The sequence below is a fragment of the Raphanus sativus genome, chromosome 3 (assembly GCF_000801105.2).
Source record: "Raphanus sativus cultivar WK10039 chromosome 3, ASM80110v3, whole genome shotgun sequence".
Taxonomy (NCBI): Eukaryota; Viridiplantae; Streptophyta; class Magnoliopsida; order Brassicales; family Brassicaceae; genus Raphanus; species Raphanus sativus.
In genome coordinates this window covers 5,667,871-5,685,989 of record NC_079513.1, presented here as the reverse complement: position 1 = coordinate 5,685,989, position 18,119 = coordinate 5,667,871, and the positions used below count along the sequence as shown (strand labels likewise).

General features: G+C 33.4%; 3 protein-coding genes across 6 annotated transcripts; 1 reads left to right on the top strand and 2 right to left on the bottom strand.

The window, feature by feature from the left end:
* Positions 1-30: 30 nt before the first annotated feature.
* LOC108833958 (F-box/kelch-repeat protein At4g38940-like) lies at positions 31-1,874 on the bottom strand. The gene is made up of 2 exons (XM_057005859.1): positions 1,725-1,874; positions 31-1,329 (listed from the first exon to the last, which is right to left on the bottom strand). The coding sequence occupies exon 2, from the start codon at positions 1,310-1,312 to the stop codon at positions 209-211; it is 1,104 nt and encodes a 367-aa protein (XP_056861839.1). The 5' UTR covers positions 1,313-1,329; positions 1,725-1,874; the 3' UTR covers positions 31-208.
* A 3,181-nt stretch (positions 1,875-5,055) lies between these two features.
* On the top strand, positions 5,056-6,931 carry LOC108844696 (thylakoid lumenal 29 kDa protein, chloroplastic). Its single transcript, XM_018617984.2, has 10 exons — positions 5,056-5,163; positions 5,245-5,346; positions 5,424-5,511; positions 5,586-5,686; positions 5,767-5,807; positions 5,895-6,025; positions 6,120-6,226; positions 6,293-6,430; positions 6,516-6,650; positions 6,728-6,931. Exons 1-10 carry the CDS (start codon positions 5,074-5,076, stop codon positions 6,836-6,838), a joined length of 1,044 nt encoding a protein of 347 aa, XP_018473486.2. The 5' UTR covers positions 5,056-5,073; the 3' UTR covers positions 6,839-6,931.
* Positions 6,932-7,533: 602 nt separating this feature from the next.
* LOC108843865 (F-box protein FBW2) lies at positions 7,534-9,712 on the bottom strand. Of its 4 annotated transcripts, none has more exons than XM_018617006.2 (3): positions 9,663-9,712; positions 8,480-8,790; positions 7,534-8,388 (listed from the first exon to the last, which is right to left on the bottom strand). In XM_018617006.2, exons 2-3 carry the CDS (start codon positions 8,788-8,790, stop codon positions 7,746-7,748), a joined length of 954 nt encoding a protein of 317 aa, XP_018472508.1. In that variant the 5' UTR covers positions 9,663-9,712; the 3' UTR covers positions 7,534-7,745. The 4 variants fall into 4 exon arrangements, with proteins under 4 accessions (XP_018472508.1, XP_018472505.1, XP_018472506.1 ...); XM_018617003.2 differs by lacking the exon at positions 9,663-9,712 and adding an exon at positions 9,240-9,399; XM_018617004.2 differs by lacking the exon at positions 9,663-9,712 and adding an exon at positions 9,174-9,389.
* Between the last annotated feature and the right edge of the window lie 8,407 nt (positions 9,713-18,119).

Below are 18,119 nucleotides of genomic sequence, written 5' to 3'. Positions count from 1 at the left end.
AGACATTAAACTGCAGATGAGGCTGCGATGAAGCAAACTTCAAACAAGTCTCAAGGAAGCAATCTAAAGATTAAAACATAACACAAGTTTTAAAGGACAACACAAAACAACAAGCTCTCAAGGTTTTGTCTTACATTACCGATGTTAGCAAACTTACAACCACACAAGATCATTTAGGATAGTTAAAATACGAAGGGATCTAAATGCATCAAACAGTAACAGCCACAAATTTCACCATGTCAAAAAGCTCACCGCCAATGACAATATGACACCACTGGACCTTACCCCAAATCTCTCCTCCTTGGCGCCTTTCCAAAGCGACCTCCGCACAGCAAATCATCTTCTCGCCGTACTGTCTTTTAGGAAAGAAGAGAGCCAGCTTATCCGGACCGTAGTTCACCGTTCTTGACCAACCTGAACGAGCAGTCTCCACAGCCAAAAACTCCTCCAAACCATTAACAACACTCCAACAGCCCTGCTTCGGATCATACGCCCTCAACGCCTTCCCGGACCGATCGTGATAGTACAAGACGTCGTCAACCACACACGAACCCTCCCACTCCTTAGAGTTCAACACCTCGTCCATCACTTCCCATTTCCTTTCCTCTGGTTCGTAAGCAAAAGAATTACCATTCATGTAACCTTTCAGGTAAATCTTACCATCCATCACAACAGAATCAGACCAAAAGGGACCTAGACCAACAGCCATGTCTTCGTTTACCAACTTAGGCTCCAACAATTGGGTTTCTGTATCAAACACCGTGACTGCCTTCCTCCACCATTTCATCCACCCTGTCTGCTCGACGTAATGACACAACGCATCACCAATCACATAAACCTTCTTCCCGATGACGTTAACCTCTTTATAAGACATCCGCTCAGGAAAGTTAGACATGCGCTGAACCGTGTGAGACGTGCAGTCAAAGATGAGCACTGAGAGGTCGTTAAACACGTACACCTCCGAACCGACCGGTACACAGCTTCCACGGGGAGACATGAACGGAAGTGACCGGACAGGCACCAACCGGTTGTAACCGTTGAGTTTCCGGTGGAGGATGTAGAAACTGAATTCACCGGTTTTGCGGTTGCGGAGGACGGCGTAGAGACGGTGTTGGGTGATGCCTAGCTGAGAACGTCTCTTGTAGAGTTTGGACGAGGCGATGAGATTCCTAAAACTCTTGGAAACGAGGGAGAGAGTCGGGTAGTGGCTTCTGGGCACGCGAGCTACGATGTCGACGGTGACGTCGTCGGGGAGTGACGGAATCAGAGGAGAAAGCAGCAGCTCCGGCGATTGCTCCATGTTTTCAGACATGTGGTTGAATGAGAATCCTAAAAGACGAAGGCTTTGTTAGTCCTAAAAGACCAAAGAGTAATTCAACATCAAAAATATTCAATTTAGTTCCAAGACCAGACAGCAAAGTTTCAATTTTTATCAATAAATCACTCAAAACTCATCGAGACATATACGCAGGACCGTGACTTAACAGTAACGCTCCAAAAATTAGCTACGCAGAACCATTACTCAACAGTAACACTCAAAGTTTCAATTTTTATCAAAGTAACATGTAAGCAGGACGAGCTGCGACCATTTATCATTCAGATTTCGACAGAAACCCCGAAAAGTTTACACTAAAGTTTCACAAGCATTAAAGAAACCAATCGAAGGAGACAGTAAAAGAAGAATGGAGATATAGAGATGAAGATGTGAGATTTTGCGGAAAAACCTGCAAGAAGCGAGAATTTCAGCAAGGAGATTAGGGTTTCACAGAGACTAGAGAGCAAAAGAGACGAAGACTAGTAGCTTGTCAGAGAGAAGATGCATGGAGGAGAGAGTGTTCAGGGGTTCATGTTGAAAAGAAGCTAAAACGCCGACGTTCTACTTTTGGCCCATAATAGTCAATTCGAGATCTATAGCCTAACAGTATCTTGGTTGGCCCATTAAATATATCAATTGGTGGCTTGATATTTGTTCTCCAAAGCGTTTTATCCGATAGAAAGAAAATATAGGAAGCTGTCAGTGAAAATATGGTTGGCCCATTAAATATATCAATTGGTGGCTTGATATTTGTTCTCCAAAGCGTTTTATCCGATAGAAAGAAAATATAGGAAGCTGTCAGTGAAAATATATCAATTGGTGGCTTGATATTTGTGGCTCGGAATTCGGTTTTGATCAAAAAAAGAATTATGAAAAAGGGCATAGAAGATCAAGAGAGTCCATAAGAGATTGACTCTAAAATAATAGGGGCAGAGAAGCTCATGGTCCCTTTTTCTTCGACTCAAAGTTTCGTGAATACAATTTGAATGGAAAATACCAAGAGCTAAGAGACTACCATAAACTCCTCTGACAAATTAAGTATTTGCAATTAACATTCATATAAAAGCATAGATAATTTTAGCTTTTGCAAGTAAGTCTTACAATTTATAGGCATGCGGTTTTTGTCCGAACCGAACCAAAATATTTTGGTTTTCGATTCGGTTTCGGTTTTCAATTCGGTTTAGTTCTATAGGATTTTGGAAATAATTCGGTTTTTGGTTCAGTTCGGTTCAGTTCTGTTTTCGATTTTCAAAAAAAAAAAAATTACCAAAAATCACACCGAAATTAACCGGAAAAATCGAAAATATCCGAATTTAACTGAAAAAGGGTTTAACCAAAAATATCCAATTTTTAAGAAAATAACCGAAAACCAAAAAAAAATCGGTTATTTTCGAAAATTAAAATTGAAAACCAAAAATAACCGAACCGAATCAAACTGAAATTTAATTCGGTTAATTTTAGAATTGATTTTTAAAATTCTGGTTAACCGAAAACCGAAGATTCAGTTCGGTTTCGGAAAACCGAAGTCGCATGGCTACAATTTACTAAACCAAGCTCTTTTGTGGATTTTTATTTTGGAAAAGTGAAGTTTCTTTTTTATTGCACTGTATTTTACAAAGGAAAAATCTCTCAAATAACCCTTAAATAGGTATTTTTACTAAAAGAGCTCACAAGAAGAAAAATGACAAAACAATTCATTAAAAAAATAGGTTTTATCCTTACTTTATAGATATTTAAATATAGATAATTATTTAAATAAATAATAATAAAAGTAATATGTTTTTGAATCAGAACTTATAATTTTTTTAAATTTAAACAAAATATCTTGAAATCTGAATTCTTATTGAAACTATTTCATAAATTTTTTACTTATTTTTAGTATCTATTTACTTAATTATACGAAATCCTAAATTCCACCCTCCAATCCTCCATCCCTCAAATCTAAACCATTAATCTAAATTAGTTAACTCTAATATAATTATCTATTTACCATTTAATGAATTTTTTTGGTCATTGTGACCCTTGAAAAAAACTGATTTTTATTGAAACTATTTTATAAATTCTTATTGAAACTATTTATAAACTTTTATTTATTTTTTAGTATCTATTGACTTAATTATACAAAATCCTAAATTCCACCCCCTCCAATCCCCCCCCCATCCCTCAAATCTAAACCATTAATCTAAATTAGTGAACTCTAAGAATATAATTATCTATTCACCATTTAATGAAATTTTTTTGGTCAATTGTGACCCTTGAAAACTATACTTGTGATAAAACAAAATTTTTTGATCAACCTAAGAAAATTCTCTATTGTAAAAAATAAAAAAGATTTGAATCTAAACCCCGTCCCCAATCCCATCCCTCAAATATAAATCATAAACTTAGATTAATTAAATCTTAGAGGCATAATTGTCTATTTATCCCTTAATGAACATTTTTGGTCATTTTTACCTTTAAAAACTATAATCAAAATAAAAAAATTATGATCAAATTTATCTATTATAGAAAGATAAACAAATTTGTCGATATCGAATTCCAATGAACTAGAGATCGGAACTTGAATCTAAATCTGCAAGCTCCACCTTGTTTGCCCGCTGCGAGGCGGATGCGAATCAAGTGATTTTAAAAATTTGCGGATCAGTTGCGGGGGTGGATCAAGTTTATTCTTTCGAAGGAGATGCATATCAACCTAATTTAAAATGTGGGTATTCGCTAATCCGCAAATTAAATAAAAAATATTCACTTCAGAATCCATATCAACCTAATTTGATACACTTCTCTGAGGGTCTAGTCCTTGAGCCTTCATTTGAATGTCTAGTATACTTCTGGTTGCCTCTTGGAGCCATTTCACTGTATGACAGTCAGTAGCCTAAATTTGAGGACTGTCTTCTGCGAAATTCTTGTTTCATAATACTTGATGAATTAAGACAAGTTAATGGCCATATTTGGATTAGTGATACTAAATATAATTATTGTCATGGTGAATCCTGACGTGAGCTAGCACTTGACGAATTGAGTATTTGCGAATAACATTCATATAATAGAAGCATAAAAGATTTTAGCTTTTGCAAATAAGGGGGATGTATTCAATTTAGCATTTGATGTGATTTGATTTTTAATGGAGTTTTAGATGATTTTAATAAGTTGCAGAGATTTAGTTGATTTTTGTTAAACTACTCTAGAATATCACCTAAAACAATAGGATTTGAGTTTTTTTTTTAACTAAGACACTCCACCCAACACCCTAAAATCACCTCAAAATTTTAAAATCCCACAACTTAAAATATTTTCAATAACAGTGAATTTCAGAGTACTTTACGAAATGTCAAGTTCAATAACAGTGGATTTTAAATGAATTTTTAAAATTCATGTTTGAATAACAGTGAATTTGTCATTTTAATACAAATCACTTGAAACTCTCAGTTGAATACACCCCCCTAAGTCTTTCAATTAACTAAACCAAGCTCTTTTCAGGATTTCGATTAGCGAAGTGAAGTTTTTTTTCAATTTTTTCTTTTTGCATTGTTACAACAAATAAACAAAAGGAAAGGTTACATTTTTTAATATAGTTAAAACGAAAACGCATTCCTTTCACCGATACCAAATCAATAGGAGTGATATGATTGGCTGGTTTGGATAACACAAAATCCACAACTGTATCCTTCACAAAACCCATAAACAAGCTCCATTTCTTCACACATTCTCTCTCTCTCTCTCTCTCTCTCTCTCTCTCACACACACATCAGAAACAAGAAATGGGAGGAGTTTCTTTCCTCTCCACTGTTCCCTCCTTCACCAACATCAACAATCGTCAACATCTCACACTCTCTTCTTCTCATCGCTCTGTAAGTTTCAACCCTTTCCCCCATTTACTTTTACCACATTTCTTATCATATCCCTTCCGAAATAACTGTGACGATCATCAGGTTCTCATTCGATGTTGCAAGATCGATCCTCAAGTTTCCGAAAACACTTTATCATTTCACCGTCGGGATGTTCTCAAACTCGCCGGCACTGCCCTCGGAATGGTATCTTAACAATTTACTTGCTAGTATATTACAGGAATGGTTGATGAGTTCTTGGCAGTGATGATCTCTCTTGTTAGGAACTAACAGGTAACGGCTTCATTAACCATGTGGGCGATGCAAAAGCTGCTGATTTGAATCAGCGCAGGCAGCGATCCGAGTTTCAATGTAAGTTTGTGAAATGTATAAATGAAGTAACAAGAGGTTGTTTAAAACAAAAAGGTTACATTTCTATTATGCAGCAAAGATCAAGCTTTCACTTTCCAAAGCGGTTAAGGCTAAACCGGAGCTTGTACCTTCTTTACTAACTCTAGCTCTTAATGATGCTATGACTTATGATAAGGTCAGGAGGGCTTCATAATATTTCTTATTTATCTCTCCGGTGATTGCATAACTTTTAACATATAGTATTAAGTTGTGTAGGCTACAAAATCCGGTGGAGCCAATGGATCCATACGGTTCAGGTACTTACTTACTTGTTGCTCTTAAAAATAATGTTCTATGAAATGCATTGAGAAACCTTAGGCTTGATCTTATCTTTATGTGTATAGCTCTGAGATAAGCAGAGCAGAGAACGCTGGGCTTTCTGATGGGTTGGCTCTCATAGAGGAAGCCAAGAAGGAGATTGACTCGTTCTCAAAGGGTGGACCTATTTCATATGCAGATCTCATTCAACTCGCAGGTGATGATAATACATCATATACCAAAGGTTCTTCATGAACGACAGAGCATTGTTCTTGTGAAACTGATGTCTTTCATTGGTTATGTTTTTGTAGGGCAATCAGCGGTGAAGGCAACATTTTTAGCATCAGCAATACGTAAATGCGGTGGAAATGAAGAGAAAGGGAACTTACTCTACACAGCATATGGTTCAAGTGGTCAGGTAACACAATGATGCTATCTCGTGACACATTGTTCCAATGGAAGCTGACTTTTGTGAATTGTATAGTGGGCTTTGTTTGATAGACAATTCGGAAGGAGTGATGCAACAGAGGCTGATCCAGAAGGGAGGATCCCATTATGGGGAAAAGCAACTGTGCAAGAGATGAAAGATAAGTTCATTGCCATCGGATTGGGTCCTCGACAGGTACATTTGACTTTCCCTTTTATTAAAAAAAAAAGGTTATTTGGATCAACTAAAGTAAATGAATCTATGTTTTGTGGATTTGTAGTTAGCTGTAATGTCTGCATTCTTGGGTCCTGATCAAGCCGCAACAGAAGAGCTCTTAGCTAGCGACCCACAAGTTGCACCATGGGTTCAGAAGTACCAACGTAGCCGTGAAACTGTATCTCAGACAGATTACGAGGTTTGTTTTTACTCATCATCATATATTCTTTAAACTCGAGCTCATGTTAGCTTTTTTTTTAAAACATGTGTTTGCAGGTTGATCTGATAACTGCATTGACAAAGCTAAGTGGTCTAGGACAGCAAATCAACTATGAGGCATATACATATCCTGTCGAGCGGATCAATCTAAGCAAACTCAAGCTATGAGCATAAGCGTGACAACAAGTTTTAAGTCATTGTACACTATGTATAACTTGAGCAAACTTGAACTCGTTAATATATCCAAGATTTTTCTTGAAATTCAAATGAAAAAAAAATAGCTAAAAAGGCTAGATATTCAGAGGCTTAAAAAAAAAAAAAACCAACATTAAAAGAACCACAAGAATCGGTTAATATGGTTCATGGTTTCAGAAATGAAACAACAAAACCATTTGGAATTCATTTCATTTTATTTGGAATTGTCAAGAAGAAGCTACATGGTCAAAATACTGTCTTTTTAAGAGTAATCAATTCAGCAGCAGTGAATCCATGGATGAAACTCGTCAACTAAGTAAAATTGAATAAAGATATTAGAGTTTCTATTGGAGAAAGTTGGCTAAAGGTAAAATTGTTAGATAATCATTGATCAATGAACTTGTAAACTTCGATTCTGATTCCAACCAATTAAGAGCAATAAATAATAAAGTAGTCTCCGACACACCATTTCTATTAAATGAAGGAAAGACAAGAAACTACACAAGTTGCCAGGTAACTGGGTAAGTAAAAAAGAAAAAAAACTTAAATACGAAGGGACCCCAGCTCATTTGAAAACTTCATCAATAGCTTGTCTTTTTTTACTTCTTTCACTTTTTGTTTCTTATACATCAACTTGACATCTCCAAATCTATACATACACACATACATATAAAAATATCTATATATAAAATATAATATATGAATAAAAGAGAAACATAAAAGGCAAGAACACTGGCCCGGTTTAGATTAGAAAAACACAAAGAATCCAAACAAGTTTCAAGCACCCATACATAGAGAGCAAAAGCACATAAGAGGCTAGGCTAATACCATTCCTAGAAGCAACTTTCAGGCAGAGCTCTCGACCATAACAAGACCTGGTTCATGGAGATGGCGGCCAAATATGTGGTTCCATGTCTATATTCACACTATCCGCATAGAAATTATCGTCCCAACCATGCTCAAACTCATCTTCATAGAACTCTCCCATCTCACCATCCTCAAGAAACTCCCAAGCCAAGTAATCAGACCCATCAGAGAAATAATCCGAGCAGCAATCCTCCCAATCGTTTATCATATCGTAGAATCCAATCACGCGTGGACCCAACACTTTCATATCTGGAAACTTCTCCTTGAAGAACTTGTTATCAAGTTGCACGTCCCAACAGCCTCTAAGTTCCAAGAACTCAAGAAAAATGCAGGAAGATAAGATTTTGAGCACTCCTTCTGTGCTGACTCGGTGGTACGCGATCTCTAACCGCTTCAGCCTCGGCATCGTGCTGGCGATCGCATACGCTTCATCGTCGTGAGAGTCGACGCTCGCTACGTCCAACGGGTGCATGTTTCTGGAGAACTCTATCAGGGCTTTACAGTGTTTGCCTATGGCTTGTATCGCCTCTGGGCCGAGTTTGCAGCAGTAGCTCAAGTCCAAGAATGTGAGAGATGAAAGCTTTTCAGCTACGTTGACAACACCTGAATTGCTCAGACTACTTCTCGGCACCTTCAAGGTTTTAAGCGAACCAGCACTTACCAAGAAACATAAAAAAAAGGTGTTGGGGTCAGAAAAATGATAGAGATACAAAACAATCATGTTGCTTATGGGGAATGGTAACTCACTGTTGTGCAATGAAGGAGAAGATAGAGTCATTTTGAAGGCCAGTGACAGAGAGTTTGCGCAAAGAGCCAGAGCTCCTGAGGATCAACATCTGAAGCATTCGATCGAGATGATCGGACTGGTGGCAACGGTTACTCCATAGCTCGATATCTATCTCTTGCCAGCAGTAAGGTCCAGTTACAGCTCTGTTCCATGCTTTGCAAACCCTAGGCACCACTGTTAGGATCTCTTGAAGAGGTAAGTGGCTAAAGATTAAACCGAGAGCGTCTGGGATTAACTCATCCCAACGTCGAAACTCACCATCTTCTTCCATCTATAAAAAGCAAAAAAAAATATAAATCATGGAATAATCGTTTATTATACTATATAGATCACAAAAGTCTTCAAATAAATAAGTCAGTAATTGTTTTCTTTTTCAAGAATATAAATCAAGATCTAAATTAAATAAGAGAAAAAACTCAAAGATCCAACAAACCAGATGAACAAAGCAAGTTACGGAACTAATCAAATCAACAAAACGACAACATAGCACTACTACTACCATTATCTATTCAGTAGCTTCCACTGCAGAAAGATCAGAAAACAGAGATGTGAAAAAGGTGGTAGAAGAGCTAAAGAACCAGTGATTCTGAAGCAGATAAGTTACTAGAAATAGAAAAAAAAAGAGCTGCTAAAAGGTAAGAGACTTTCTCTCACCCAGAAACTATCAACATGTAATACTGGCGCTTAGAAAATTAATAAAAAGAAAATGATTTTATTCACCAGAAATTCTTATAACTCCACAAGTTTCTTCTCCGGGTTTGGATTAGGGAGAAGAAATTTCACCGTTTATCCGCCACAGAAGCTTGGGTAAGGAAAGAGTAGGAGAAAGAGAAAAAGAGAGGAGAGAGAAAGAGATCTGACCCACTTAATCAAGGAGAGAATCAACAATTTACAACCAAACAACAAGAACAAAGCAACAACAGTTAAAAGCCCAGCGAGTTAATTCTATGACAACAACAGGGTCCCTCAAGAAAAAAAATAATTATTCTTTTTATAAAAAAACAGTAGAAAAATTTACACAAAAAAAAGAACAGTAGAAAAATGTACATCTAAATGACCAGAAAAAGTTTCTCTTTTTTTTCACTTACTTTAATTCCTCAATTAACCAAGCAAAAGATAAATCCTTTTTACACGAATCCGTACCTCATTACACAATCTCAGATCAGAGAATCTTCAAAACTTTTATGTAGTTTCTCTCCAACCACAGGAAAAAGTAACCCTTTCTGCTTAAATCTCTCGGCAAACGCAAGATAGATATTAATTTTAATTTAGATTTATAAAGTCTAGTGTTTTTAATTTAAATTCGAATTGGTACAGGTGCCGTGGAAATTGGGTAACAGTGTGTGTATGTATGTGTTGACATAATAATTGTAGAGAACAGAGAGTAACTTGTGAGTGAAAAAACCGACACCGACCGGTTAAAGTACCGGAAGATAGCGTTTCACGTGTCTACGAAGTGGTTCTGGGTCTCTGCTGACGTCACTTGTTGACTATTTCTACGATTTAACATGTAGAGAATGGACTAAATAAAGGCGTGATCAATACGAGAATCATAAATATCAACCCAATGGTTTTTAACCCAATGGTTTTTATGCCCTTGAAAATCCGTACCAGGGGAAGAGGACGGAGAACTGGCGACGGGTAAAGAGGAGTATCGTTGCTGCTTTTCGGTGACGACAGGACCAAATGGAGAAACGGAATCGGAGAATTGGTTATGATTCTCCGAGCGAGATGCATGGAGGATCTAGGGTTCGAGCGGAGAGAGGGAGGTGTTGAAAGATCCATCTTTTTTATTTACCGGAGGAAAAATGATTGATTTTTTTTCTTGTTCGCGAATCTGAAAGTTATTAATTGAGAAAGAATCTGAGAATTTATTTGAAGATTGTTCTCCTGCTTTTTCTTTTTTCTCCAGATAATCGTTTGATGGAGAGAAAGTAAAAGTCAACGCTTTGCAATATTTTGCAATATCAATCAACTTGTAAAATAGGATGACCACACGCGCCATCGTATTGGACAAAACGGTAACTCCAGTTGCCTAGGAAAAACATCAAACCTAATAAAAAAGTTTTCTTCCATGCGACCTAAATAACTTATGTTTCTTGTATATTGAGCAAAATAACTCTTAAAACTATTACATATTAAAAAATAACAAATTAAGTGATATATCATAATATGATTGGTTTAACAAATTAACTATTACATATGTATCCTTTATTTTTTGTATAGTATGGATTTCTTTCATTATTTTCCCAAATCGACATATTGTATTCTTTGATTACTGTCTTTTTATCAATTGGAATGAGTTTAGTTTACTCTGCGGACTTTGTTCGAGAGATTTAATCCAACTCCAACCAAAAAGATAACAATAAAATTGTTAGATTCGGATTTATTCTAGGCTTCTAATTTAAAATCAATTGGTAATTAGTAGATTGATTATGATTATTTATATATTATTTAATGTCCCTTAGAATTTCAGATGTGGAATATGATATCCCTAATACTCCTCCTCGAGATGACGGCTTTTATCGGCCAAAAATCTCGAAACTTTAAACAGTTATACTCGGTCGAATGAATTAGTTACGACCTATAAACCTGGTCGGAAAGGATTAATTACGACCTATAAACACGGTCGGGAATGATTAATATAAATTAGGAGCTTAGGGTATTTAGGATCTTGCCTTTGATACCATGATAGATTCTGGTTAATTATGGTTAATATAAAGGGCAAGAGCCAATCTACTGATCATCAAATCCTAAATACCCTAAATCTCTAATTAATATTAATCATTCCCGATCGGTTTTATAGGTTGTAATTAATCCTTCCCGACCGGGTGTAAAGGTCGTAATTAATTCGATCGACCGAGTTTAACTGTTCTAAAGTTCCAAAATTTATGATCGATAAAAGCCATCATCTCGAAAAGAGATATTAGGGATATTATATCCTACATCAGAAACTATAAAAGACATTAAATAATATATAAAAGGTCAAAGTCAATCCACTAATCACCAATTGATCATAGTTTCAGATTTATTATTAGCTTTTAACTTAAAATCAATTGGTGATTAATGGATTGACTCTGTCATTTTATATATTACTAAATGTTCCTTAATATTCCCGACGTGGGATATAATATCCTTAAACAAAACTAGATTCTGATATTTTTTGTTTTAGTTTAATTCTCATATTTGTGTTTTCTTTGTATTATATTTGTATTTTTTTTTGTAATTATATACGTGTGTAAATTTTAATCAAAGTATATTTTATTGAATAATAGCAATTTAAAAACTGATCCGGTACACGTTCGGTTAGGAATGGGTTGACGATCGAACCCGCTAACTCGCGGATTTCAATTTTGTTTTGGTAAAAAAATATGACCCGCACAACCCGCAAAAATATAATTTGAATCCGCATCCGTCTCATTTAATTTTGCGGTTATTCGCAGGTTATAAATTTTTTTAAATAATTATTTAATTTAATAATTATAAAAATTAAAAATATATTTATAATAAAAACTATATATTTTAAATTTTAATTTTTTTTTTAAATTACCATATTTTAAAAAAATTCTTACTTTTTATTTTTATTTTTAAATACTTTCTGTGTCGGCGGGTACCCGCAATCTAAAATCTACCAACCTGGACCTACCCCGAATAAAATACTCGTAATCCGCATCCTCAAATTGTTTTTTTTCAAATAATTGAACCAAATTTATTACACGCCCTTAAAAGGACTGATATATATATATATATATATATATATTAAGAATATATTTTTTTATAAAATCTAACCAATTATATCTCTGAATATTTAATTTTTCTCTCACACCTATGAATCTATAAATATAACTGCAGAAATTATATAAAATTCGAAATTGAGATTAATATGATTAGGAATTCGATATAGATCTCCTAGTCTATATTTGCGAAGTAATTTTGCCACATGTCTTCTTTACAATCAATTTCACAAAACAAATATGACATGGCTACTAAAATTGATGACATGGCTTCCGGGAAAATATGACATGTTGATTTATATTTTTGGCAAACTTATTACAATATGGTAATAATTCATATATTACATTTAATGTTGATATTTCTTTTTGGTAAACTTTTTAAAAATATGATAATATCTCATACATCATCTATAAAATAAATATATTCATATATAACATTTCAAATTTTGAAATATTATTATTTTTGTATAACTATACAATTTGTATTACTAAAACTTTCAAAATTTTCTACAATTTAAAAAAAAAATTAAATATCTAATCGTAAGATTATTAGTTTCTTATATATCAACAAATTTTATAAATATTGTTTAGGCTAACTTTTTAATAATTATATTATTTTATATAGTTTTATTAGTTTTATACAATTTTTTTAATATATATCAACTCTATAATAAATATTAGTAAGAAAATAGTAAAATCTATAATATTTAATAAAAAATTATTTTTAAACATAAGTTAGATTAAAAAAATTCTTATTGCACATAGTGCAGGAAAACACCTAGTAGACCTTTAAAATATGAGTTTAAGTTCCATGATAGGGAGTTCGATATACAAAAAAATATTACATCTCTAAAAAATAGGAATTTATCATTATAGAACTTTTTTTTTGTTGTTGCAGTTATATCTCGGTATATAAATAGTTATATATAGGTTTTTGCAGTTATATTTATAGATTCTATCAATATTAGACTATATTTTGGACTACAGAAAAAATTATAACAGTCCAACTAAAATAAATACATTAATTATTATCATATAATGTTTTTAATCTAACAAGTATCTATTAATAATAAGATATTATTCGATATGCAACCAAGTCCTACATACGTGCAAAAGAAAATCGGTTTGATTAAATATTTATATAAGAAACGTTTTATGTTTTAAAAACATTTGAAAAAATACTTAACTTTGTCTTTTTGTTTTTGTTATCATTCCACATACAAAATATATTAAAAAAAAATTTAAACAATTTTAAACAAGTTAAGAGTTATGATATATGTGTATTTAAATTTATAATGTGAATACTAAAGATAAAATTTATTCAAAATAAACCAAAAATAATATATTAATTATAATAATTTATAACAAATAAAATAATGTTAAATCACATCAACTAATTTTGTTAATGTATTTATAATCCACGTGATCTTTTTTTTTGTCAATCCACGTGATCATTTGATCTTTTTATTTTTGAAAAAATAATTATTTGTAACTTTGAATTAGTTATATTTAACTTAATTAATATTAAATATACATCATGTCTAAAACTAAGGAGCTAACTAACTAATTTATTATTTTAAACTAATGAATATAATTTAATTAATACAAATTTAATAATAAATTAATTATATTTTAATTATTAATGTGATAAATAGTGATATATATCTATTAATTTGTATATATACAGTTATATATTAATCCAAATGCAAAAAAAAAAACAATTTCTTCAAAACCCTCACTAAATATAAAAAATATAATTCATATATTTAGAGTATTAAAATTAGATATACATATACATATATATATATATGATAAAAATAGTAATAGTTTAATACTATTAATATTTAATATACGATGAAACATGTTATTATTGATATTTTTACTAACATAGTTTTACGGATTATTCAAAGTTTCAAACACATGTTATATATTTATCAAATATTAACTAATTCAACAAATATATTAACACAATTATATCATAAAACACTACATTAAACATAAATTGATGCAAGAGAGTATGTGTCAATAGTTTAATTAGTTGTAAAATATAATTATTTATATAAGTAAAATATAAATAAAAATTAATATATAATACAAATATAAATGAAAATTAATGCGATTAATGAAATTAACTTTTAAATTTAACATAAGTCATAAACAAAACATAAAAAAAATCTAATAACATGTGACTAACAAAAGTAAACTTACTAAATAAATGAAAATTATAAATTGTAATAGACGTATATAAATGGTTGATGCTCAAATATATTTCATTTTTAATATGCATCCTCTCAAATATTGATCCATTCCGCTTACAACAAGATGAAAATTTACTTTGACTAAAAATAGTATTAAAATTGGAAAATCACTTTCATTATATATTCATCATTCATCTAAACATTTATGAATATATATTAGAATACTCTAACTATAATAATTTAATTCAAACCGGATTGCATATTGGGTCATCTATTAGTTCAACCGATAACCAGATCATGGGTATTAGGTGTTATTATAGGTTATATAGAAACTTTAAATATTTTTTTATTAAAAACTAAACCGGATTGTACATGAGACCACAAATTTGTCGATTTAACAGCGGGTCGTAACGGATTTTAAAATACTCAATATAATATTTCATTTATAACATCCAAATGTAGATACAATAAAAATACAAATTTATATCAAATAGATTTAGATTATTTCGAAAAATTATCCCGCTGTTTAAAACCGCGGGTCAAAATCTAGTGTATTTTTAAAACTGGACTCAACTATTATCAATTTGTCATGCTCTTAAGGATAACTAAGTGTTCTACATTTATATTGCTTACATAGCAGTGTATGTTGCTCACGTGGAAACGAAATGTCCTATATATCCATAGAAGATATTATGTTACTCACATCGCAGTTTATACAAATATGTATATATATATACGCATTCGGTTGTTCAAAAAAAAAAGTATATATATACGCATTCTTATAAAATTCGTTTTATGCATTAAAAACAAAAAAAAACAAATCTTTCAATACCACAAATAAGAAGATGGTCTAGCTAATACGTTCTTGTTATTCTTCTGCAATATTTAACTGGTCACGATAAATAAATTGTTAGTGTAGAATAAATTAGCATATACATATTCACATTAATCAAAACAATAATGGCGACATTTTAGGTAGTCATGCGGTTGATATTTCTGTTACTAAATTACTCTTAATGAATTTTAATTTTTGAATCAAAACTAATGGCACAAAAAGTAATATACCAAAGAAAATCAGGGTCAAATCCATAAAAAAGATCCTGATTTAATTATATTGATTGATCATTTCGGATCTCCTTCCACAAACAGGCTGAACACCCTTTTTGTCCTTGAAGCCGACATAGAGCCCGAACATCGTTAGAGCATCATCAACGCTGATGGCTTAAAAAAAAGTGCTAAAAAGTAAAAAAAAAAATTTCTGAGTGAATAAAAAAAAAATTAAAAAGAAGACCAATTGTGGGCCGCCACGCGTCGTGGGACCCACAAAAAAACCCAACACACAGACACTTAATTAAGCGATGTTTTCCTTCCGTTTCTTCTCTTTTCTTCTTTTCTTTAATTAAAATATTGTTAAGCAACCATTAAACCACCCTGATTAATGGTGCTCTTAGAAACCATAAATTGACGAAGTCGCTCATAAGCGATTGATGAAAACAGTCTGAACAAATCCATAACCACTTTAGTCCTGTAACAAAGATTTGCGATATATGAATCATGTATCTCAATCTGATTTCACCTCCGCAATCACCTTCTGTGAAAGAAAAAAAATTTTGTGCTAAAGGTATTAGTTGTATTTTGTTTCGAAAAACTAGTATGAATATTCTTGTATTGTTTGAAATTTGTATTTGTAGGTTAAATATGATTTAAATAGTATACATGGGAGTTTAGAACTATAGACACGAAGTTTAAACCATTAAGATGTTGATAAGCTTGAAAGTCTAGCTTGAGATACAAGCTATCCTAGTCCTAATGAAGTTATGATTAAGATTATGTAATAGGATTAGGAAAAATATTGTAAAAGTTATCTCTAATAGGGTTAGGAGTATCTAGGCCTATATATACGAAAGCTTATGATGTTGTATCCCCACGGATTGTGTGAGGTGATAAAAGCTTTAGTTTTTGAGACTATTTTTCTAAAGCAATACGAAAGTGGTTTGTGATTTCGATCTTAGAGTTCTTTAATTGGTATCAGAGCCTAACATTCGAAAGAACAGAGCACTGAGAGATATTACGAAAGAGACAGTAGTCATGACCGATATAGTGAAGACAGAACCGAACAACAAAGAAGGTGGATCCTCATCCATCAAACTGCCAATGTTGAATTCAACAAACTACACCGTTTGGGCTATCAAGATGAAGATTGCTCTGAAAGTGAACAAAGCATGGGAAGCCATCGACCCTGGAACGAAACAAGAAGAGAAGGACAACTTAGCAATCGCTTTGATCTTTCAATCTATACCTGAAGCGTTAACTTTGCAGATAGGAAATCTTGACACAGCAAAATCTGTCTGGGAAGCGATAAAGACTAGACACGTCGGAGCTGAAAGAGTTCGAGAAGCTCGACTACAGACACTAATGGCTGATTTTGACAAGTTAAAGATGAAGGAAGAAGATAATATTGATTCTTTCATTGGAAAACTTGCTGAGATCTCGTCTAGGTCAGCCTCTCTTGGAGAAATCATTGAAGAACCAAAGCTCGTCAAGAAGTTTCTAAAGAGTCTACCAAGAAAAAAGTTCATTCACATGGTTGCATCAATTGAGCAGATGTTGGATCTAAACAAAATCAGTTTTGAAGATATAGTCGGTAGATTAAAGGCATATGAGGAAAGGATAAGTGAAGAAGAAGAAGAACAAGGCGATGATCTCGGGAAGTTGATGTATGCAAACAACGATTCTCAACAAGAGAATTATGGAGGTAGTCGAGGAAGAGGACGTGGTGGAAGAGGAAGCTGGAGAGGAGGAAGAGGCCGAGGACGAAACACAGGCTTCTATGCTCAGAAGGAAGCCTACAAACAGGGACAGAGTGGTCCAAGCAGAGACAAGAGTCACATTACTTGTTTCAGTTGTGATAAACTCGGTCACTATGCATCTGAATGCCCTGAAAGATTACTTAAGTTGCAAGAAATTGTTGAAAAGAAGGAAGAAGATACGCAAGAAGCAGATAACTTAATGATGCACGAGGTAGTATACCTTAACGAAAGGAAAGTAAAACCAAGCGTGTTCGAAGATGGTGAAAGCTTTGAGAACTTGTGGTATCTTGACAATGGAGCTAGCAATCACATGAGTGGAAACAGATTGCTTTTCTACTCACTCGATGAAGGGATTACAGGAAAGGTTCGTTTCGGAGACGATTCACTAATAGATATAAAAGGAAAAGGATCGATCAGATTCGTTTTGAAGGGTGGTGTGAAGAAAACTCTAAACAATGTTTACTACATACCCAAATTAAAGAGTAACATTTTGAGCTTAGGACAAGCTACGGAAGCCGGGTGTGAGGTAAGAATGAAAGAAAATATGCTAATGCTCTTTGATCGTACAGGGTACTTAATGATCAAGTCTGCAAGATCAAAGAACCGACTATACAAGGTGACACTACAAGCAGATATCATTCAATGCTTGCAAGCAGCATCACCTACCGAGTCTTCAAGATGGCACGCTAGGCTCGGGCACGTCAATACTGATACGATCAAAGCTATGATAGGAAAGGGTCTGGTTGCAGGAATACCAAACATATCTATTACAAAAGAAACTTGTGTATCATGCTTGCTTGGAAAACAAACAAGGAAACCGTTTCCTAAGGAAGCTGCGTACAGAGCTACGCAGCCACT